Source organism: Neocloeon triangulifer, unplaced genomic scaffold (assembly GCF_031216515.1).
Source record: "Neocloeon triangulifer isolate White Clay Creek 2 clone unplaced genomic scaffold, ASM3121651v1 ptg000017l, whole genome shotgun sequence".
Lineage (NCBI taxonomy): Eukaryota > Metazoa > Arthropoda > Insecta > Ephemeroptera > Baetidae > Neocloeon > Neocloeon triangulifer.
In genome coordinates this window covers 5,504,493-5,527,411 of record NW_026775559.1, presented here as the reverse complement: position 1 = coordinate 5,527,411, position 22,919 = coordinate 5,504,493, and the positions used below count along the sequence as shown (strand labels likewise).

The window sequence follows — 22,919 nt, the reverse complement described above, 5'->3', positions numbered from 1 at the left end:
TCGGCTGGCTGAGATTCATTCCATCGACGGTGCCAGCCGAGGGTGCCATGTGGCGGTCGAGGCAGCGGCACCCTCGCGGCAGGGGTGGGCGCCGCCCCCGGCCGCCTCCCATTGGCCGCGCACCGCTGGAAGGGGAAAACATGGCAATTGAGTGCTGAATAATATCCGCGCGCAACCCTCTCTTCGCGATTCGCCTGCTACTTTTGTTACTTTTATTGAGATTTAGTGGAGCAAAACAATGAGATTGTGTGCCGTGCACTCTCGATGAAGTTTAATGCGATATGCCGCTGCTTTTTGCACCGCATTATCTCTCTCTCGTGTAACTTGGCGTTCTCCGCTTTTTTTATTATATAAATACCAGAATGCACTGGGAAAAATTCATTTTTTTTTCGACTCTGCTCACTGATCTTTGGTTTAGATGAATAAATCTTCTTGCGATTATTGTGTGTGTTTTAGGAGCACGTCATAAAATTCATTCCGAGGTTTCATATTACTTTGCAGAACGGCGTGGTGATAAAATTTTACGGCCGCCAGATATTAATTTAAAGCTTCAAGGGGAGGCTTAAACGTCATTTTCAGTTTCATTTTTACGCAGCTTTTAGATTTGTATATTTTTATTCTAAAAGCTATTCAAACTTTTGCCTTTTTCCATGAAGACATTTTAGGAAATGTTTTTCAAATTGTCTTAAATATCTTTCTGGACGACACATCGATAAAGAATCATGGTATATAATTTTTTTTATGATAGTCATTGTGTTGAAGACAATTTTTTGTATTCCAAATAGACAATTTTTCCTTCTTGATTACTATTCGTTGCTATTAAAGTCTTCCGAAATCTTGATCACTGCGCACTTATTTAATTGAGGAGAAAAAATTGAAATCTTCAATGCCCATGAGCAGTCTTACCTGCAATCCATAGTTAATATACCAATAGGGAATTTTACATGAATTTTTTTTTTATAATGTAAATTTTAAATTAGCAATTTAAAAAAAATTTAATTAACAAAGATGCACTTAAAAATACATATATGTTAAATTTTGTAATTTTTGAATAGTTAAAATTACATATTTAATAACAAAAAATAATCCTATATAATTATGTATTTTGATTGCTATTTTAAAAATGTAAGAAGTGTTGCATGATATAATTTGAAATTTTTACTATCAAAATTACTAAAACAAATACATAATTCTTTAATTGTAAATTAATTTCAGTTCACTCTGCGGTAAATGAATGTATTATCTTCTATTATTTAAAGCAGAATTGATTTTCTAAAAAAAAATCTTAATTGGCGATATGAAGAAAAAATATTTTTAGATAGATAAAAAATATTTTTATTTCACATATTTCCATTGTTATTGATTGACTTGCTACTCGCTTTTTAAAGCCTTCTGCAGAAAGTGCGAGGCTGGTGGCCGGCGGCGGCAGGCAATAATTTTTAATAATAAAGTTTGGATGAGACAGGCTCTTTCCAGCGGCAGGGGCGCAATATTCACTGTGCTTAACACGAGAAGTTTGATAGTCAATATCATCTCACAAAATAAATGATGATGCCTCCACCGCCTCCTACTCTCTCTCGCTCGGTCCTCCTCGGCACCGTGTTAACAAAGTTTGCAGCGCAGCAGCCGCCGCCGCTGAGAGAGTTATACATGCGGAGGCGCGCAGCTCTTATAAGGGAAAAGGGGCTGCTCTTGTTACACCCCTTGTTTTCCCCATCAAAAGAGCAGGCCGCAATAACGACCCCTGCGAGGCTGCGCTGTAATCAGACATTTCATTACAGTGATGAGCGTTAAATTAATCTTACTCTGCGCGCCACACACAAAGCAACCCCCTCAATAACACCCTGCCCACCCCAAAGTCATGCGCGCGCCATGCAAAAATGTTCAGCCTCGCTCTCGGAGAGCGCCATGTGAATTGAGATTTCAATTTGCATTTCGGGCTGGGGAATCGAGGGGCGCTTAATTAACTGCTAAAGCCCGCGGCAATTGTTTTCGTGTTGTTGCTGATTTTAATGCTGATGCGCTGCTTCTCTGCATGGCACTAATTCAATTTCGCGCCGAGAGCGAAGGATTTGCGCCCAGATTTGCAGCACAAATCTATCGCGTGCCTCCGAGTATAATTACTCGCCTCGTAATTTGAAGGCACTTGTGTTTTAAGACTTGCTTTGACACGTCGGATTAACTCCAGAGGGCTTCCAAATAAACAGAGAAAAATGGATTTTTTTTTTTTAATTCATTTAATGTAGATTTTTTTTTTCAAATTTCAATAATTGAAAGCATATTCGTCTTTGCCATTTTTTAATTTATGCTGATTTCAATTATTCATCATTATGATTTTAATATGTATCTTTAAATTTTCATTTGACCATATAATGCATGCAAGATGGAGAATTTTCAGTCACTTCCTCTCTCTCGCTAATGTTCATGAAGTCCCCTTCATCTTCAAAACTCTATATCATGTGCGTCACTCGTACGGCAAATATAAATTTAAACGGAAATTATCTTAAGCCTCCTACATAAGCAGACACGCATATTTATCCAAATAAAAGAGATGGAAAGAGCTTCTGAAAGACGCTCGGCATCCCCATCATTAATACCGGCCCGCTCGTAAAAAGGAGCATTTTCTCCTGGGCGTGATGTGAAGAAATAATTTATTTAATAGTCTGCTCAACAGCCACGTCCACAGAACTGGGGTTTATATTTAACGCGGGCGGCGATAAATAATTCATTTGTAATCCTAATTGATGCAGTCAAATCAGAGGGAAAATAAAACCGAGGGCTTTATGGCTTTATAGCCGCGCGTCAGCTTTCTCTTTTCGCCCAGGCAGGTTATTCGAAATACGGAGTACAATGCATTCCAGGGTGTACTTCTTGGGTGCATTGTGAGCCGCGAGTGAAAAAAGAGCCAGGCGTCGAGCAGTCTGTGAGCCAAAGGAACAAAACCTTTGTACGCTGCCTCCATTCATTCTTTCATTCATTTTCCACCGCGCGTCCTTGCTTCCTCTTGCAGGGTCGTAAAAGCAGGTGGTCGTATAAGAATATATTACAATTCCGTACATCACACCGACTTTTCGGTGTAGAGACGAGTAAAATACCATAATACCTGATGCAGCCAGTCAGAGAGAATTGCCTTCCTTTGTTTGGTCCAGAAAAGAAAAAAAATGAGAAGCTCAAAAGGTGCGCGAAACTGCAACTAATTTTGACCTCCAATGAAAAACTAAAAAAGAACAGATGCAAAAAAGACTCCCTCGATTCTTTTGTACTTTTCAATTTAAATTCAGTGGAAGCTTAATGCCCTTTTATACAGAATGCAGTTCTTGCTTTTTTTAATATTTCGAAACTAATGAAAAAATATATTTTCTAGATAATGTTGTATAGTTGAAAAGTTTAAAAACGTTTGGATAGCACATTATTCTTAGGAGTTTGGTAGTACCCAAATTTAGAACGATTTAGTTATCATCATCTAATTATACATTTAATATTCCAGTTATGTTGCAATACTTTTATTTGAAGAGACAGAAAATTTAAAAAAATTAATCCAAAACAGTTTGTATCATTTTGTTTGTTTTAATTTTTGAAATTTTTTTGGAAAAGATTAAACATAAAAAATAAACACATTTAAAAAATTACAAAAAATATAAATAAAGTAAAAAATTAAATATTACAATGATTTAGTTTAATTTTTTTTGTAAAGATATTTTTTATTTACTTTGCTTATGTTATGTATTACATTATGTAATTTAAAATAATTTTTTTTGCACAATAATAAAAATAAATACCGTAAATTTATAATTAAAGAACTAACTATTATACATATTTTAGAATCATTCAAATAACTTTATTTCAATTATTTTAAGGAAATAATTTCTGGCAAGTAAATATTCTTTGTTGAAAGTTGAAATCATGTTTTTCATGATGAATATCTCTTAAGGAATTTTGTCATAAAATCACATCGTTAAAAAGTATTGGAATATTTTTGTAAAGTGAAACGGACAACTTCATTCAATCGTCAGGGGTGATTCACACAGACAGGAATTTCATCTCACAGCTCGTCAAAATCGGCCTAAAAAAGCAAAAGTCAAAAATCTGTATTGACGAGATTGCCTATGCGGGTGAAAAACGCGGCGTTTCGCGCGTGAATGCACCTGTGCAAAGTCACACGCTGCGCTCGTTGCGTCCAACAATGGGCCAACGTGAAATCTCACTTCCACGTATGTCGCATTCTTTGTGCAGTCTATGAAATTTGAATGGCCGGCGGAATTTCCTGCCCCAATGTCCATTATACGCGCGACACTCAATGAACGCACAATATCATCCGAGGAGCGCTTTTTTCTCCGCTCTTCTCCGCGACGCTGCCATGATAATGAGGCAATAAAAATAACACACCTCACAACGGAAGTGACACCCAGCACCGTCAGGTAAAAGGTAAAAAGATCCCTCCGGTATTCACACTTGCTACCTTTGTGCCGCATCCAGAGCAAATATATATTCCCATGAATGAATGAGAAGCCGATTTTCTAGCCTGTGAGTCAGAAAGTCTCAGGCGAAGCACAAAAGCGTTGGAATTTTTTGTGAAAACACACCTCTTCCGCGGCTTGGGAGGTATCACGGCTCCTCAAACAAGCCGAAATATTTATTTTCTTTCATATCTGTAATAATTCCGCTTTTGAAATCAAAGCGAAGAGATTATAAATATATTCAGCTTATTTTGGTGCAATTTTTATTTAGGCAATCTTTGTAAATGCATGCAGCCCTTACAAATCAATTATGTATAGCAATATAAAACTTTATTTATAAACGTTAATCAATATTTTAAGCCTGCGTAGTGTATTTTAATTTTAACTGGAAATTAAATTGTTAATTTATATATAATAAACAAATTATAAAAATCCAATTCACAAGCTTAATCTTCATTATTTTTTTTTATTTTTTTATTTTTAAATTTTCCTTTGATAAGAGACTCTGAACTTTTGTATCAAAATATTGAAATCCTGTTCATAAGAAAGGAAAATAACTTGTTCTTCCTCTCTTTGAGTTTTCAAGTGGCATTATAAAAAATAATATGCGGCCCCTGAGGAATGCAACCTGCTCTCGTTTGCAATTTTTAAGTCTTGCTCTCTTGACGCGCGTTTGGCACAGCTGCCGAATGGCGCGCAGCAGCGCAGAAAGAAAATTAATTTTCGAGCAGCCGAGAGAATAAAACGGCAATAAAAATGAGCGCTCAATCTTTATTGAATATCGCCTTTTGCTTTTCGCTCCTGGCAGAGTCGGCAACCCGCGGCGCGCGGAGCCTCGATTGCTTCTAATACGAGAGCCAACCGGCTGCTCTCGCGCGCGCGATCCCTCTCTCTCTCTCTCTCTCTCTCTCTCTCTCTCTCTCTCTCTCTCTCTCTCTCTCTCTCTCTCTCTCTCTCTCTCTCTCTCTCTCTCTCTCTCTCTCTCTCTCTCTCTCTCTCTCTCTCTCTCTCTCTCTCTCTCTCTCTCTCTCTCTCTCCTCTCGGCTGAGATGTAATAACGTTTTATCTGCACGATTAGCATATTCATAGTCTCATCCGATGCCATGTAGAAGAGCAGACGCGAATTCATCGCGGCAATAATAATAATATCATTCATGCGCGCGGGGCGCACGGAGGCGGCGGGGGCCGTAAAAATCGCGCGCGCTCCAGATTTGAAGAATTGTTCTCTCTCTCAAAAATCATATATCCGCATACGGCCTCGTTTCATTCAAATTTCGCAGCACGCGACTTTATGGCCTCTCCTTCTTTCTTTCTCTCTCCTCTCGCTCTTATTTTTTTTCTTTCTCGTATTCAAATCTGATGCGCTCTCTTTTAACTGTCGGATTCGGGCCTGATTGTGCAGATTATGAAAATCGAGTCGCTCGCTCGCTTCTCCCAGCCGCAGAATTGTCTTCCTCTCTTTTCTGCTGTGGCTCGTTGCTGCCGCGCTCAATTTTCGTCAGAGGAAATTGCTACGCATGCAAATGCCGCCGCCGTCGTTCCTAAACGTGCGGTTAAACGCCCTTGTTTTGTTGCCTGTTAGGCGTGTACTGAGGTGGGAATTTGCTGTTTTTTAGTTACAAAAAATCCTTAGAGAAAACAAAACAGTTACTTTACAGGAAGACATGTATTGATATTATAAAGCTCAAGATTTCAATGAAAAAATGTTAAATTGATAATAGAGCTCCTAAAATTTTAAAATCAACCGTACCATATTTGAATTATTTCGATGTAAATAAATATTTGTAGAGATTGCAAAAAAAATAGAAGTAGTTAAACTAAAAATAATAATATCTATCACTTCATTGAATTTTAAAATCTAAAAATGTCTTCTAGTTTGTATTTTAGATTCTACCAAAGTTCCAAAATGTGTTTATTTTGCGTGTTGTGTTTATTTATTTTTTAGTTTTTAGTTTCCACATAATTCGTTTGTCCTAACGCAACTGGTGAAACATATTATAAATTCTGAAACAGCAAGATCTAAATTCTTTTTCACCCATCTCTATAACTACACGGAAAATCCGCTCGGGCTGTTAAAAGGCTGGCAAAATGTCATGAAGGCAAACACAAATTTATTCCATGGTGCGTCTTTAGTGCTTGTTATAAATGTGAGTGCGCGTGTAGCCAAGTGCGAGATATTCGACTTTTAGCTCCCTTTGGCCCTATATATAGAGAGAACAAGCAAAAGGGGGTGGCTTTTGGTGCCGCCGCTTTTAGGGGTTGCAGACGCGCTTTATCCAATTAGCTTACTCACTCACTCACTCACTCACCCGCCGGCTTTATTTAATCTTCACTTACAATGATTATATCCACCATGGGACGTATAATAATGTAAAAGCAATCCGAGAAATGGAAACGCCAGTGAATTAAATTGGGTGTGAGTAAACACCAGACAAAATTAGAGCGAGCGCCATCGCAATGATGTGTCTTTTCAGCTTTTTATGACTCTTTTTGCGAAATGATCCTGAATTGCGTTCCCCTTCCCATTCCGAATATGAAAACGGGCAAAGAATTATGGTTATGGCATTAAAAAAAGTAGCTTTGGCCAGATTTTAAATAAAGACAAGCAATAAAAATAATAATACACTAGTTTATACTTTTTTATACATGAAAACCTAAAATTTAATTAATAAAATTATTATTCATATTAAATATATATTAACTACTGCAAATTACATACAAAAATTTTAAGATACTGACTTATTGAGTAACAAAATTGAGACTTTCCTCTGCAGGTACAAAATTAAGTGGCCAAACCAGACAGAATAAACAAGAGGACGTTTAGACGACTGGTGAGAAGCACTCAGTGCTAAGATAATAAAAACATCAAAATATTAAATTGTCGCTTAGCATCCATCGGCTTTTGAGCTCAGTGACTCTTTATTTATGCTCCTCACTCCGAAACAGTCGCGCAGTCAAGGAATGAAGAAATTTGTTCTCTGATGGCAACTTAATAAGCTGCTAATATTTCATCATTTAAAAAGGATTTGCTTGCCAGTAAAATATTGGGTAAAAGCCGATGCATATAGTCACTCCGCCATCTGGACCCGCCGCTGTCAAAAAAGTACATATTATTATTCTGCGTCTCACTTATGGTTAAACCTTTTCACACTATTTCATGATTACGGCGGCGTTTTGGCCGCTTTGACCGCTACCCAGCGTATTAAAAAAGTATATATTTTTAAACTCTTTAGTGTTTGATCCGTGATTTAGGCACATGTACATTTTTTAACTTCAATTAAAAAAAGTGATGGAATGAAAAAAAAATTAAAACCTGTTGAAGCATAAAAAAATAATATTTTAAATTTTTGCTTATTATTAAGGAAAAATAAATTCAATGTGATTAATTTTAAGTAACGCTAACCTTCTCCATAATGTGGATTGCTCAAGGTTTTTCTCCAAATTTAAAAAGAATCACAGAATTTTTTTAAATAAACAAATAAATAAAATTCCCTGATTATGTCCAACATGTAAAAGTATTATTCAATATCAGATATCCAGAGAGCGATACAGAATATTATTAAAGAATTTCAAATTAGAGAAATCGTCGCCATCTCTCCGGCAGTTGTATCAACTAGCTCGGCGCCATCAGTTTTACGAGGGAAACTTGAATTGCGGTTGTTCACTTGTATAGGCCCAAGGAAACGATCCTTGTGGAGGCCAATACAAGCTGTAAGCATTTATATGTCTATAGTAACATAATTATATATTTTATTTTTGTTTCAAAAATTAAATGACATCAAACATCATGCATGGTTATTTTAAAAATAAATCCAAAGAACTTATTTTCAAGCATATATGATATGACACACTTTTATTGAAAGTTTATTTCATTTGTAGTAATATAAAAAATTGTAAATGATATGCCCTAAAATACAGATGGGATATTTTTGAAAATATAATAAAAAAATCTCTCTCTTGTCAGTCAGGTATTTCAATGTTTTTCGCGCAACATTATTTGAATTTGGCCCAAATGGTTATTTTGAACCATGCATTATATCTTGCTAACAAAATAGGAGATTCGGTTAATTTTTCAACAAGCATTGCTCACAAAGCATCTTTTGTTCGCACTCCAGATGTTGGTAATTTTGAGCAAGTAGAAGAGCGCGAAATGCTAGACTTCGCGCACCAAATGAGGCAAAATATGATCGCTGACGTCTTACGGCTTGTCTTACTTCCTGTGGAAAACATTAGACGTGAAATAGTCATACCTAATTATTTCATTACATTTATTATTTCGCGGTTTTGACTTTGTAATTTGAAAAGGAAAATTTCCCAAGCATATTTATAATTTAAATTTTAAATTCTTTTCCTCGCTGGTATATTTGAGGGAAATGACGCTTGTTGGTTTGCTTTTGAAAAATTCATAACAAGAGAAGGAAGCAAATTGCCGCAAAACAGAGCAAAAAGATTGGTCTACTCGCAAGAAGTGACTCGCGCTTGAAATGTAGGCAAGGCATGAGGCGATTGGGCCACTCCTTGCGATAAGAGCTGCGCTTTTCCCTGTCGTCGTCAGTCGACGGAAACTCTTGTTCCTAACAGCACACTTGCTCACTTGTGTCTCTCTGATGGACTCTTTGGATTAATTATTTTGGATACTCAGAGACTTCAGGCGATGGTCATTTTTTAAAATTGGTAAGCAATTTTTATTAAAAACAATGTACCAGAATTTAAAAAAAAAATGTAAATAACACTTAGAATTAGAGCGGATGTTAAAGAGGTTTTTTTATCTGATAATTGGTTGCATTTAAATTAATGCAAACTATATTAAATACATTTTAATCCATTACATTGGGCTGTTAACTTTTGTGTGACAAGTTTGTGACGCAAATAAATTAATTAAAATAATGGTGCTTTTTAGAACAGTCAGGAAGGATTATTGTTTTATGATTTCAGATTTTCTTGATATTTCCAGAATATAAAAGTTTCTATCTTACATCCGAAAACACCAGTAGTCATCCTGCGTGAATCATTTCTTTTGATGATGCATCAAAAGCTCGCGTGCAGGATAAAAGAAAGGTCAACAATTTCCCGCCACTTGCATTTTGCTTTGCGTAGGAATAATTAAATTATTTGCGTATTTTTCCAATGAGCTCATCGATGCAATTAGAAATCGCCTGCGGATATGAAACAATGATTGAGAAAAAATGAATTATAATGAAATAAAAATATATTATTTAAATTAAATAATAAAAAATAAAATCATTTAAAAAAAATTCAGAAATTCTTTTGGAGCCTGTAGTGAGCGACCTTGAGAGAGTTGTGGACAAGGCTGTAGTAGATTAATCGCAGCTCCTTCAGATAAGGGAAATACCCGGGGCAAGAAAGCCTGCCAAATGCTGGCTCTTCGCCGAACGGGGATTTCAACTTTCGTTTTAAAAACTCACACCGATTAAAAATTCTGCAGGTGGAAGAAAGTGCCGTTTAAGCGCAGCAACGCGCACATTTATTTTATTTTTTACTCTGTTGATTCTTTCGCTTGTTGACTTTCCATTTCGACTTCTCTTAAAAAGCTGCTCACATCTTGGAGGCGACTAACGTGCGCCTGTACATGATTATCATGCCGCTCCGTTCTCATCCTCTACACAGAGCGCGTATTACGAATGCGAAGTCACCGACCCATAGACCTATAGCCGCGGGATACATAAAAAGTATCGTCAGAAACATGTGTGCGACTCTTAATTTTTTCATTTCATTTCATCCTCCCCTAGCATTTTTCAGACTCGCGCTTGACTAGAATATTTATTATTAGCTGGCGCCTCAGTAATTCTATTCTCACGGAATATAAATTCACCAAAACGCGTTGTGTGGTAATTTTTTGGGAAAAAATTATGATGAGGGATATATTGGTGAATTTTTGTTTTGTTTTTAAAATAAAATAATATTTTTTTTTAAATATTTACCGACTTATTTACCATATTGAGAAGTATTTTTAATTATTTCATCTGTTTTTAATTCTAAAGAAGATAATTTATTTTAATTCAATTAGTATTCCAATGCTGGAACGAGTATTTCATTGTGATATAACGGCATTTGAAAATGATCCTTGCGAGTGCGGCAACGTTGAAGGCGAAGGGCAAGCTGTGCTTTTTATCGCTCAAATAAAGATCCTCTGCGCTTAACAAACGGATGCTGCTCTCTCGGCAAGGAAGTCGGAGCAACGACAAATGCCATTAGATTTCTAATTGTCACAGCCGCTGAAGACAAACTCAACACTTGCCCCCAAGACATTAAAAATAAACACACAACTATAATATTGTGGGAACCGTCAATTGATACTGCAAACATGGGTTCCAGCTCTTGTTTATCGTGTATAAAAACTATAGCTCTAGCTGATGGAATGAAAACAATAAATAGTTAAATATTGATCATTTAATTTATTGCGTCCTCAATAAATTTTAATATTTTTTTCCAAAATAATTTATCATTAACACTTGATAAAAATTAAATAATTATTATGCGTATTGAAATAAAATTTAGATTATAATATTTGAGCTTTGCATACAAGGTTTTTTTATATTATTTATTAATAAAAGTTTTGTATAATTATGTAATCAGCATTTCCCATGATTACTTATTTCCTGTTAGGAAAATTTATTTTTTCCAATGATAGCGTTTTACATGGTTTCCCAATGTGTATTTCAAAGGGGCAAGCAATTGAGTAGAATTGTTCCTTTAGAGTAAAGTACCAGCTGAATAGGAACTGGATGTGGTTTTGGTTACAGTATATCGCACTTTATCTCCAAACGCTGAATAATACAAAAATTTCCCCAGCCCCGCGTTTCTGGTTTTGGAATACAATACACGCCAGCAAAGCTATAATATCGGTTTCACTCCAAGTTGGATATAAATACGCGAGTGGCGCACTCAGCGCGTGGCCGCTGCATTTGTATTTTATAAACAGCAACACCGCCGACAGTAATAATAATAATCATAATAATAATTGCACTCTCGACTGTTGGCGCCAGGTGGCTTTGACCCGGTAACAAAGCAAAAGGAGCAGGTATGCAAATTCAGCGCTTTTCTCCGAGTGACTTTTTGCAATATCATTATCAATTATCATAGACGCATTTGATATTCGATAATGATAAATCTAAAAGGAATTCAGATAGGCTTTCTAAAGCATCATTCCGTCACTATTGTCAGATAACATAAGTTTGTTAGAGAACGGTAGAGAATAATTATCATAGTCCATTTTGCTGAAAATAAAAATATTTTTGTGGTTTTTTTTATTTTAATTTAGACTATAGAGGCGATAATTATTATATGAGTCCAGTTTCAAATTTGTACAAAAAGAACAACGCAATTTCTTTACAGTGCGAAAAAGTGTTTTGTGTAATTAAAAGTTCATGAAAATTCAGTAATAAATAACACGTCCCAGATTAAGATTAGGGCTCATTTGTACAATAAATGCCTGGTCTTATCTTATCAAAAGAGCTGTGACGAAATTTGTATTCGTCATTATCTGCTCAGGTTAGACTCCTATGTACATCTTTCTCGCACAAGTCATTGTCAGTTCGAGATAATGCACGCACACATTCGAATTAATGGAAAGTGAAACAATGGGCTTGTGATTGTCGCCCAATGAGCCGAAATGGTTCCAAACTCCGCGCCACTGGAATTGATGCGTAGGACTCGGAAAAGGGTTGCGTCCCGATGGAACGAGCTGTGAGTCACAATAATTGTAAAATGACCTCGTTTATGGGGAAACCAAGCTATTCCGATAAGCCGCTGGTCTTGTGACACTTTGCGTTCTCATTGTTTCTTTATTTAATTATCAATTAAATTCAATACTGGTTTGGTTTTTAAATGACCCACTTATCTAAATATTATTCTCGGTTTTGGTTTGAAAAAATGGTTGTTGTTTTTTAAAAAAGAATACTATTTATAACGATGACTTCATTTTTGTGTAAATTTAAACTGGTTAAATTCGCAGAGATTGCAGTAAATGCAAAATGACTGTCGACAACGCAAATGGGACTGCCGGCAAGTCGTCGCCGAGGCCCCTGAAGGTGACCGCCGTCGGAGATGGTATGGTCGGCAAAACGTGCCTCCTCATCACATACACCAACAAGAAGTTCCCAAATGATTATGTACCCACTGTGTGAGTAATTGTTGTCTTTAAGATAAATTTCATTGACGTTATTCACATTCGTCAAATTCACTAAATTTTTTTTAGCATTTACGCACGTTAAATAATCAGAACTCTGATAAGCAAAACTATCAATCTTTAAAATGAATTTTATGTGATGTTATTTTAATTTCAGATTTGATAATTATGCCGACAATATTGAAGTCGAGGGACAAGAGTACAACATGACCCTGTGGGACACCGCCGGACAGGAAGACTACGAGAGACTCCGGCCCCTTTCATATCCTAATGTAAATTTTGTACTTTTATATAATTTATCTGTGCATTTATAAAATTCACCATTAGACCGATTGTTTCCTGTTGTGCTTCTCGATCGGCAGTCGCAGTTCATTTGAAAACATCGCGACAAAGTGGTATCCAGAAATCAGGCACCACTGTCCACATGTCCCCATTGTCCTAGTTGGTGGGTTTGGTTGAAATAAAAATAAAAATTTTGTCTTAAAAGGTTTCCTTTTTTTAAATAGGGACAAAGGTGGACTTGAGGAGCGACCCCACTCAGGGCTCAGACGCGGCTGTCGTCTCCGTGCAGGAAGGTCGCAGACTGTGCAAACGAATCAAGGCAGTGACCGTGGTCGAGTGCTCGGCCAAGAGCGGCGAAAACCTGACAACAGTCTTCGAGTCTGCGGTGCGAGCGGCAACCAAGACAAAGCCCAACAAGCAGTCGTCGTGTGCTTTGCTGTGAGAGAACGTCTTCCGCTTTTTAGTCATATGGACTTGCAAATTTTAAGAAAAATGAAATCAGTGCCACGCAGTATGAAATAGTTACATGTATATCAACCGCATTTTAATAATAAGCCTTATTTACGTAAATGTGTGAATCAGTTTGTCTTTGAGATTTATATGCATAATATTTCTTGTCATAAATTCCTTCAATGCCAAAAAGTTACGGTTTAATAAATTTGTATTAAGAAATTGCGCGTTTACATTAAATTGGGATAGTCCTAAGTTATAAGCTGCAATTCATAAAAGTTTCTATTATATTGATTTATTTACAATTCATTTCAGTTGGAGTTCAAATAGAGTTAAATTAGCTTTGAGTTAAACTGCTAAAATCACTTAGAATAGAAGATTATGTAGACAGAAAGAAATCAATGTTAAGCAGTAAAATGAATCTTTGTTGACGTATTATGAGCTACTTTTAAGCAAAATGTGAAATGACTAAAATCAGCGGTGGTTGATGGTTAGGGTGCCGCAAAGTATTGAATTGTCGTCAAGGTCCTTGAAGAAGACGGCCTTGTCTGCCAGCTCGTTAAGATTCACACCCAAGGAGGGCAATTGGAAGTTCGAAAAGCCAGAATTCACGAAAACCTCTCTGAGGTACTCAACATCCTAAAAAAGCAACAATATTAATCTTAAAAATAATTTATTTTTTATTTGTAAAATAAGATAAAATAATAATTAAAAAAATATATATTTAACACAAAACTCTTTTTACTGTAAGACTATATTTTAAAATGCTTGTGTTTTTCCATTTTATTTTTAAGTTAAAAAAAATTACCAGCGGCAATTCTGTGAATTCGCTGCACCGTCGGCCTTTGCGGTCAATGTACATGTCGTATACTCCTTTTTCTTTGGGCGCATTAAACGTCACGTTAACCCTGGGCTCAGGGTTGCCCTTGTTATCGTGAAACTGCTTCATGCTAAGCATCGAGGGCTCCACGTTATCTGCTCCAGGGGAAATTAAGTTGCTGCCCAAATTATGCTAAAATTCAATTATGTTTTGTAATCAATTTAATTAAATTGCTTGAATTTTGAAATATTTTAATTAATGTTGTTTTTTTTTCACAAAAATATTAAATTATATTTTGTGAATTTCAAGTTAAATTCTTTGAGTATATGTATATTAAATTATATTATAATTTGAAAGTTTCACTCAATGCAGTTTTTAATTCCAAAGTTTTTCTTTCTTTTTTAAAGTGTGAAATTACCTCGTATTTAATATTTTCAGTCTCTTCAATAGCTCCTCCTCTGCTTGGCACCTCAAATTTGGTCACTTCGCCCAACCCTACTCCTTCCTTGCTTGAATTTTGCTCTTCCTGTTCTTTTCCCTCCGTCTCATCTGGTTTCGCTGCAATAACAGATTCATAGTCATCATAGTCGGGAACGGTGTGCTCCACTTCATTGGTGCCACCACCCTTCATTCCAAAGGTAAGATCTGTTAGTCCAGGACCTTTTTCCAACTCATCTTCTCCCTTTTTCGCTGCAGCCTCGTGTTCATTTTGTACCACTGCTGGGACAATTACAATTTCATCCTCTCCGCTCTCCCGTTTTTCTGCAGAATCAGATTTTCCTGTGATAATAATTTCTCCCAAAGCATTCTTAGAGCTCGATTCGGAATTTGCGAAATTGTCAGAAGCGGCCAAAATTTCTGATGACTCGGATTTGCTTGGTTTAGAAACAAAATCAATGACAATTTTTTCTTCGTCGTTATTATTTCTTTCCTTTTCAGCTTCATTTTGCGCGTTGGCTGTTGAAGGCAAAATTTCCATTTCTCTAAAATTATCAACTCCTGGATTTCGCACTGCATTTGCATCTGTATTTTCAACCTGCGTCTCTTCTACTTCTTCGGATTTGCTCGTTATTGAAAAGGTAGGAACGATTATCGGCATTTCATTTTCTTGTTCTTGACTCTTTTGCTCTCCATTAATAATTTTTTCATCTGATACTTCCTTCTCAATTTCTTCCGACTTAATTCGATCATTTCCCTCTGATTCCTTTGAATTTAAAAGTTCGACCACAGTTTCCTTTCCTTTTTCGTAAGCTCTCTCTGCCGCCGAAATTATTCCTCCCAAAATTCCATTTTCTTCAGATTTATTCTTTTGATTGTTTTTAACTTCCTCTTCAGGCTTTCTTTCGTGCCAGGATGAAATCTTTTCATCTGCAGATGCTGTATTATTTGTTTCAATCACAATAGATGGCCCCTCATTTTCTTGCTCACCAATTATTTCTTCACGGATGTCTTTTTCTTCATTTTCTCTCTCAGGTGTTTCAAGATTTGACACTAAAATATTTTCGTCTTTATCTTCCCTGCTGACGTGCTCCTTTGAATTATCTGCTATTTCGGCATTTACTGTTTCTGTAATTTCTCTGAACCAATTTGAATACTCAGTGGCTGCTTCATTCTCTTGTTTTACACCCTCTTTCTTTTCCTCACTTTCTTTTTCAGCCGCTTTTTTCAAATCTAAAAGCTCATCAATGGCGCTCTTAACCTTTTCACCGGTGTTTGCAACTTCAGAAATAATTCCGCCAAAAATTTCTTTCTCCTGCGAGCCACTTTCTTTACTCTCCGTTATATCTTTGTCCGTCTTTTCCAATTTTTTCTCCAACCAGGTCGCAATCCCGCCAAAAGCAGATCCCGTTTCTGATGACGTTTTTTCTTTGCGATCTTCATACATTCCTTCAATTTCTTTAGCGTTTCCAGGCGTTTCAAGATTGGAGACCAAAACATTTTCATCCTTTCTATTATTTGCCTCTTCTCTGCTTTCCTCGTGCTCCCTTAATTGATCGATTTCAGCTTTCACGGTTTCTGTTATTTCCCTGAACCAATTTGAATATTCAGTGGCCGCCTCATTTTCTTGTTTATCCTCTTCATTGTTTTCCTCTCCACTTTCTGTTTGCTCATTATCAGTTTTTTCTGCCTCAACAACTTTTTTCAGGTCTAAAAGCTCATCAATGGCACTTTTTACCTTTTCGCCCGTGACAGAGACTTCAGAAATAATCCCGCCAAAAATTTCTTTCTCCTCGGAGCCACTTTCATTAATTTCCGTGCCATTTTCCTCTGGCTTTTCCAACTTTTTCTCTATCCAGTCAGTCACTTGGGCAAAAACAGTTCCTGCTTCTGATTTTCCTTCATCGGTCTCCGACTCGCCTTTGCTATTTTTTACTGCTTTTTGTTTTTCCAGCAGCTCTTCAAAAACATCTTTCACTCTTTCCGAAACGGTCTCTACTCTTGAAATAATTCCGCCAAGACCACCTTTGCCTTCTTCGTCCTCACCGTCTGGCTCATAATCGTAATCTGTAGCACCTGTTTGGCCCTTTTCAACAGTCTGCGTCTTTTCCAAGTACTCAATTTCTTCAGAGTGTGTAATTATGCGCCGATTATTCAGGTCCAACGATTGATCTTCTTCAGCTCCAGGAACATTTGAATTTGGTGCTGCTGTGGTTCCTGGTATATTATTTTCCATTTGGGTGTCACGATGTCCTATTAATAATATCAAATCGTCATTCGTATCCCTGCCTTCTGATTTTTCTACGCTCTTAATTTCCTTTTGCTCGTCATCAGTTTCAGTCAAATTTGACTCCTCCAAAGCAACTCGCTCCCTTTCAGCAAAAATTATATCAGGCGTGAGAATTTCACCGGAATAACTCTCTGTTTTATTTAACTTTTCCAACTCACTTTCAGTTTCTTCCTGGATAGTTTCCAAACTTGAATTATTATTTTCCAACTCTTCCTCAGAATTTTCCAAAGCTAAAGTTTTTTGCCCGCTTAATGTGGGAATTGCCTCTGTTGTAACGAGAACTTCATTCTCCTGGCTCTCTTTGCTTTCACTTTCCGAGTCAGCAGAAAAAGTTTGAATTCTGTTTTTGTTATCAATTTTTTTTCCGTCACTCTTAATTATGATAGTTGGCACAGGCGTTGTTGCTTCTTCACTCAAACTATTTTCAGTTGTAGTTATTTGCAAATCATATTCATTTTTCCCGTCAAAAATTTCCTCCGTCTCTTCTGCACTCGTTGGACCCTCGGTCGTGTTCCCACTCTCACTAATATTACCTTTTTCCTCAGCATTAATTTCTGTTGTTGTACTGCTTTCAGGCTCTTCAGTAATTATTTCACCACTCAATATATCAATCTTGACAATTGCTTGTGGGTGAATTGTAGTCTCTGATGTTTTACTTGAATTTTCTTCTGCCAATGAAGTTTCTTTTGCACCCACCCTTGGTATCGGCGTGCTATTTTCTGCATCATTTTCTCGTGTTTCAGATAGCTGAGCATTATTTTCGAGCGCTTTTTCCTGGTTCATTTCATTATGCTCTTGAATTTCGCTTTCGCTCTCCTTCGCAGCCTTTTCAATGGATAACTCTTCAGTTCCCTCTTTTTTTTCTTCAAAAACTCTTTCGGGCGTATAATCCAAAATCTTGGGTAACGTTTCTTTGTTTTCTTTGCTTTCGGGCGTTATTTTCTCGAAACTGGCAGCGAAATTTGCACTCTCTATTTCCTTTGGGAAAGTTGTAACTTCTAACTCTATAGTTGTTGTTTCAATCTCATCTTCATCACTTTTACTTTCAGTGTGTTGGGGGTGCGCGCTTGACTCTGTAGTGGCATACTCGGGAGCATTGATTTGTCCATCCGCTTCACTCTCGCTGTTTTCATTGGTCTCTGTCGATTCATCTCCACTACCAGCACGTGCAGATTTTTCGCCACTTGTATTTTCAATTTCAATTTTTTCAGCTTCTTTTTTATCTCCTTCCTCGTCTTCTCCATTATTAAAGCTGAGAGAACTTTTAATTTTTTCAACCAAACCGTAAATTGCAGTCGTAACACTGCTCTCTGTAGTGAAGCCTCTATCTGGTTGGTTTTCTTCAATAGGCCTAGATGAGATTTTCAGCAAGCCCAACTGTGCGCCTATTTCACGAAAACTTGCCCTGAAGGGCCACTCGGTAGTGGTCACTTCGATTTCACTTTCTTCCTCTTCGTTATAATTTTGTTCAGTCTCAGATTCAACTTGTGCTTCAGTTGTCACAGACGTACTTTCAGTTGTATCTTGCTCTACTTCCACGTTATTTTCCTCCGAGCCTCTTTTAGGTACATTTTCATTGATGACAATATCAACGGCTGCGCTGTTATCCCCTGCCACACTTTCACTTTCGGTCGTTGAAATCACCTCATTAAAGTTTTGCTCGTTTGTCTCACTTGAAGCACTAAGCTGCTGAACGTTTTCTGAAGATTCGCTACTTTTCTCAAAAACGGGCAAATTTTGATTTCTATCAGCTTCTTCTTCTCTCCTTTCCATATTTTCAATTTCCAAAATTTGCCCTGCTTTGTTTGGAACTTCCAATAGAGTGACCGAATTATTTTCTCCTTGCTGACCATTTTCAGAACAATTGTTCCCAACCACAATATCACGAACTTCGTTCAAATTATTGATAATGTCGTTGATTGTGTCAGAAACTAGGTGTTTATTCTCCGCTGGCGTTTTTTCAGTCGTCTGCTCTTTGTGCTGATCCTCGATTTTTTCCTTTCCGATTATTGAATCCACAACGCTCCTGAACGACCACCCACTATTGGTCCCCTCGTGATTTGCGCTTTCGTTTTCATCGGTACGGATGTGGTCGGTGAAGTTCAAGGCTATGCCAAAGTCCTCCACGTCCACCCTCAGTTTGTGATACAGCTTTCGAAGCACTTCCCTTTGCGTTTCATTGGCTATCGGGAGACCCTCAGGGTGGCCAAGGTTCAAGTACAATGTCACCAAAAGCAATCTGAAAAAACCATCCATAAAATCCCATCTGAGTTGTAAAACAAAATTTATTATTCTAAAAAGCTTAAAAAATTAGTATTAAATTGTCATTTTTATTCGACTTTATTTTGTTGTTGAAAAAAAATTCGCTGCTTATTACATGTAAAGTTTAAATTTATTATGTATGACAATGTATGATTACCAAATCTATTTAAAAAATAATTTATATTTAACTAACATAAGTAGCTCGTAGAAGAGTCATTTAAATTAATTTAATTATAAAAAGTTCAAACATGAATTTAAAATTGTATGTATTTTATCATTATTATAACTGTAGTTAAAGTATTAAAAATTTAATGTAATTTTTTCTATTTATAAACATAAATTCTTTTTGTTACTATCATTATTAAGTTTTAGTTTCGTTTTATTACGTATTATTTTAATATTATTATTTTCTTAATTTTTTTAAAATTTAAATCATGTGTCTCTATATTTGTTTGCAAATTTCAATGGAAACACAATTTTTGCCCTATTAATTATTAATGACATAAATTTAAATATTGTATTGATTAGGCTTTTACACATATATTTGCAATTAAGACAATGAGCAAATTTTGTTTTATCAAAATTAAAAATCATGGCAATACAGTACCGAAAGCTTTAAATTTTTCCAAAAAGCTACACAAATGAGAAAAAGTTAAACATTTTTTTAAAGTGCGTATGTACTTACAATTGACTGGGACGGAGCATGTTGCCTCCGCGGCACAGCCCACATAAATAAATGGATGTGCCTAATGCTGGCTATAAATAGGGGAAATGGTCTCACTCTCACCACGAGCAAAAGAGTCTAAAGCTCCAGCTGAGGATTCAGAGCACGAGTCACGTCTCTTAAATTATGTGATTATCTAATGATAATGTGATGCAAAAGGGGACGCATTTTAACACACACCCGCGCGGCTAGGCTCTCGCTCGGTAGGCGCGGATGCAGCGCACACATTATCTAAATGTGTGTGCATTTGGACTTGATGAATTCGCCAAGGAGGCGAGAGAGTGAGAGCGACGTCGCCGAGCAGTCTGCCAATTTACGTCCTTGACATAATTAATGTGGCCTTAATGCAGAAAAGCGCGCCGGTCTAAATTGGTCATTATACGCATCCCTAGGTTGACCCGCAGCGATTTTATCATTTGCATATCCCGTTACAAATCGAGAGCACAGAGAGGCGCGCAAGCACCCCAGCCGCAGCAGTTCGACGTCGTAATGATGATGGTGCATCAATATTGCGAGGATGTGTGTCCAGTGGGAAGCTGTTAATTTTGAGCCACACTGCTATCGCACAATAATCGCCACAGGAAGTTGGCCCGACCCTTCATTTGCATTATTTTTGCATACCACGCGAATAAATCTTGAGATGCAACCGAGACGTAGACGCTTCTAGTGCTGGGGCGGGCTAATGGAACTTCCCGCGCTAAAAGCTTCCTCGGGACTAAATTATGATTTATGATGTCATATAGTCACTTAGCATTATATTGTCATAGATGAAATTTTATTAGCTTCTTAAAATTTAAGTATCAAACATTCAAGAAAGTTCTGACAATGACAAGCGATCATACATGAAATAGCTATAAGTATAATTATGTATTTTAACCCCTGCAATAGCGTATGTATGCAACACGCGCTGCACTAAAAGTTAGCAAGTTGCATAAATAATTTCAATTAATTCTCACAATCTTTATTATTATTGCTATTGCACTTCAATTTTTGAATAATTTTGAATTAATATATTTATTAACTTTTAGTGAACCATTTTTAAGTAATATGTTTTTCTGAAAAATAATGCTCACTTTATTTTCATTTGTGTATTACAAAAGCAATCATTGTAGAAAAACAAATATTTAAATGAACCGACCGCACGCCAACATTTGTGATTGACCGCTGGGTTCCAATCTAATCACGGACAATGAGCTGCTCCTCAGATCTCTCACGCTTGACAGCGACGAGGGAACCTTGAACCTCTCGTGCCGCATGTTGACGGGCAGGGTCACCAAAAGCTCTGAGACCTGATACAAAAATAAGGAATTTGAATTTACAATATTATTCAAATATTTAACAATCGGCTCACGTCATTGGAGTCTCCGCAGATGGTCTTGTTGCCGACTTCAAAGGCGTAGTCGTAACCAGCCGGAAGACCGAAAGTGTGCACGTTCATGAGCACTCTCACGTCGCAGCCCTCGACCTGCGAGACCTGCACTCTGGCTCCGGCCAAAGGAGTGTGCAGTTGGACGGGCCTCAAATACGCTGTGACGGCCGTGGGCAGCTAAAATGATATAAATTAAATATTAAGAATAAAATTAACAGTCTGATAAAAAAGCTATACATGATCTAGATGCATAAAATGCAAAAATAAAAAAAAAGATTGATGATATAGTTGATAGTTTAGTTATTTTTACCCTGCGAATGGCGCAGTCAGGAGAGAAGTCTAATGAATTGAGAACATCTCGATTTAATCCCTTGATAGGCTGCGTCTTTCCAAACAGCTGCAATCAAATAATTTATTTATACTATAAACTACTTTTTTTGTATAAAAATTTATACGTCAGTTGAGCATGCTTGAGTTCTGTCCTTCAAGCAGCACTGCGAAGTGGCTCCTCCAACACAGCAAACGGTGTCTTCGTCCAAAAAGTACGTCGCCAGTCCTTTCATTTTGCATGTTTCAAACGCCTCAGAACTGACGTCATCTTTTTCGTCCTGATCCGCCCTAAACGCCGTCGGACTAGTCTGAGGGCCCATGGGAATAAACTGATTTGGCATGGGGGCACTTTCTATGCGCGATGGAGGCGTCACTTCAGGCCTCTCTGGGATTGCTGCAATTTTTATGTTTAAATATATTAATACATTTTAAGTTGCATAGGGTTTTGATCTGACCTCTATGGTTCGTTTGATCGTCGGCGCGCATCACGTCCTTGTGCGAGCTGTGATCATGCGACTCGTGCGATTTGTGATCATGGCTGGAGCTGTGGATGTGCGCTTTTTTGTTGCCATCGCCTCTGTACTTTTCGTGGATTGAAAATGACTCTGAGGAATACTCAGAACTTCCTCCAATTCCGTAATACTTTCCCTCGCCCATGGGACAGTTGTAGCAACAAGGCAAATGCTTTGGCGCCTCATACTTCAAAAAAAAAAAAAAAAAATCAAATTCCAAGAACCAATTCAGAATTTTGTAATATTGATTTACCTGGACGTGCTTGGCAATCTGTTTTACAAAACAAACAAAAGGGTTGTCTTTTTTACAACAAAATGCAGTATTCGCGCCGTACGGACAGCAGCGCATATCCCCTTCTTCCCATGGATACGACCCATCGGTGCAAACCATATTGTCTGCCCCGCACATAGTCATTTCAATTCCTGCCGGGTAAGCAGAACCAGCATTTGTTGATCGCACGTGAAGCCACATCAAAAATGACGAACATAGCAAGCTAAGCAAGATTTTAATAATTAATGAGAAATTTTTTTAAAGGTATGGTCAAAATGTATTTAGGTTAATTAATGAGCAAAAAAAAAAATACTTACTATTTTAAAGTCATTTTGTGCCCTGGAAACTGCATGATGGCACTGCTGTTACTAATTAAGTGCGATTCTTTTCTGCTCTGGCTTTTTAATACCTCGCGATAACGTCTTTGTTGTAGAAAATAAATTTTTGCTGAATATGAAAAATTTAATCGTGATTTTATGCGTAGCTTATTCAGGTAAGTAGGTAAATGGGTTGTGACCTTGCACCATAAAGTGCACACAAATCACTTAAAATATATAGGATTTTT

The 22,919-nt window shown here is 37.0% G+C and overlaps 3 protein-coding genes across 4 annotated transcripts; 1 reads left to right on the top strand and 2 right to left on the bottom strand.

Moving 5' to 3' along the window:
• The first annotated feature begins 8,970 nt into the window (after positions 1 to 8,970).
• LOC132203060 (ras-like GTP-binding protein RhoL) lies at positions 8,971 to 14,413 on the top strand. Of its 2 annotated transcripts, none has more exons than XM_059630510.1 (5): positions 8,971 to 9,131; positions 12,433 to 12,600; positions 12,764 to 12,878; positions 12,934 to 13,051; positions 13,113 to 14,413. In XM_059630510.1, the coding sequence occupies exons 2-5, from the start codon at positions 12,452 to 12,454 to the stop codon at positions 13,328 to 13,330; spliced, it is 600 nt and encodes a 199-aa protein (XP_059486493.1). In that variant the 5' UTR covers positions 8,971 to 9,131; positions 12,433 to 12,451; the 3' UTR covers positions 13,331 to 14,413. The 2 variants fall into 2 exon arrangements, with proteins under 2 accessions (XP_059486493.1, XP_059486492.1); XM_059630509.1 differs by lacking the exon at positions 8,971 to 9,131 and adding an exon at positions 11,843 to 12,164.
• LOC132203059 (FK506-binding protein 5-like) lies at positions 13,118 to 19,867 on the bottom strand. Its single transcript, XM_059630508.1, has 4 exons — positions 19,834 to 19,867; positions 14,577 to 19,125; positions 14,147 to 14,350; positions 13,118 to 13,977 (listed from the first exon to the last, which is right to left on the bottom strand). The coding sequence occupies exons 1-4, from the start codon at positions 19,851 to 19,853 to the stop codon at positions 13,813 to 13,815; spliced, it is 4,938 nt and encodes a 1,645-aa protein (XP_059486491.1). The 5' UTR covers positions 19,854 to 19,867; the 3' UTR covers positions 13,118 to 13,812.
• An 821-nt stretch (positions 19,868 to 20,688) lies between these two features.
• Positions 20,689 to 22,810, bottom strand: LOC132203348 (uncharacterized). The gene is made up of 7 exons (XM_059631063.1): positions 22,672 to 22,810; positions 22,337 to 22,577; positions 22,027 to 22,270; positions 21,697 to 21,965; positions 21,552 to 21,638; positions 21,224 to 21,418; positions 20,689 to 21,161 (listed from the first exon to the last, which is right to left on the bottom strand). Exons 1-7 carry the CDS (start codon positions 22,704 to 22,706, stop codon positions 20,997 to 20,999), a joined length of 1,236 nt encoding a protein of 411 aa, XP_059487046.1. The 5' UTR covers positions 22,707 to 22,810; the 3' UTR covers positions 20,689 to 20,996.
• Positions 22,811 to 22,919: the final 109 nt, after the last annotated feature.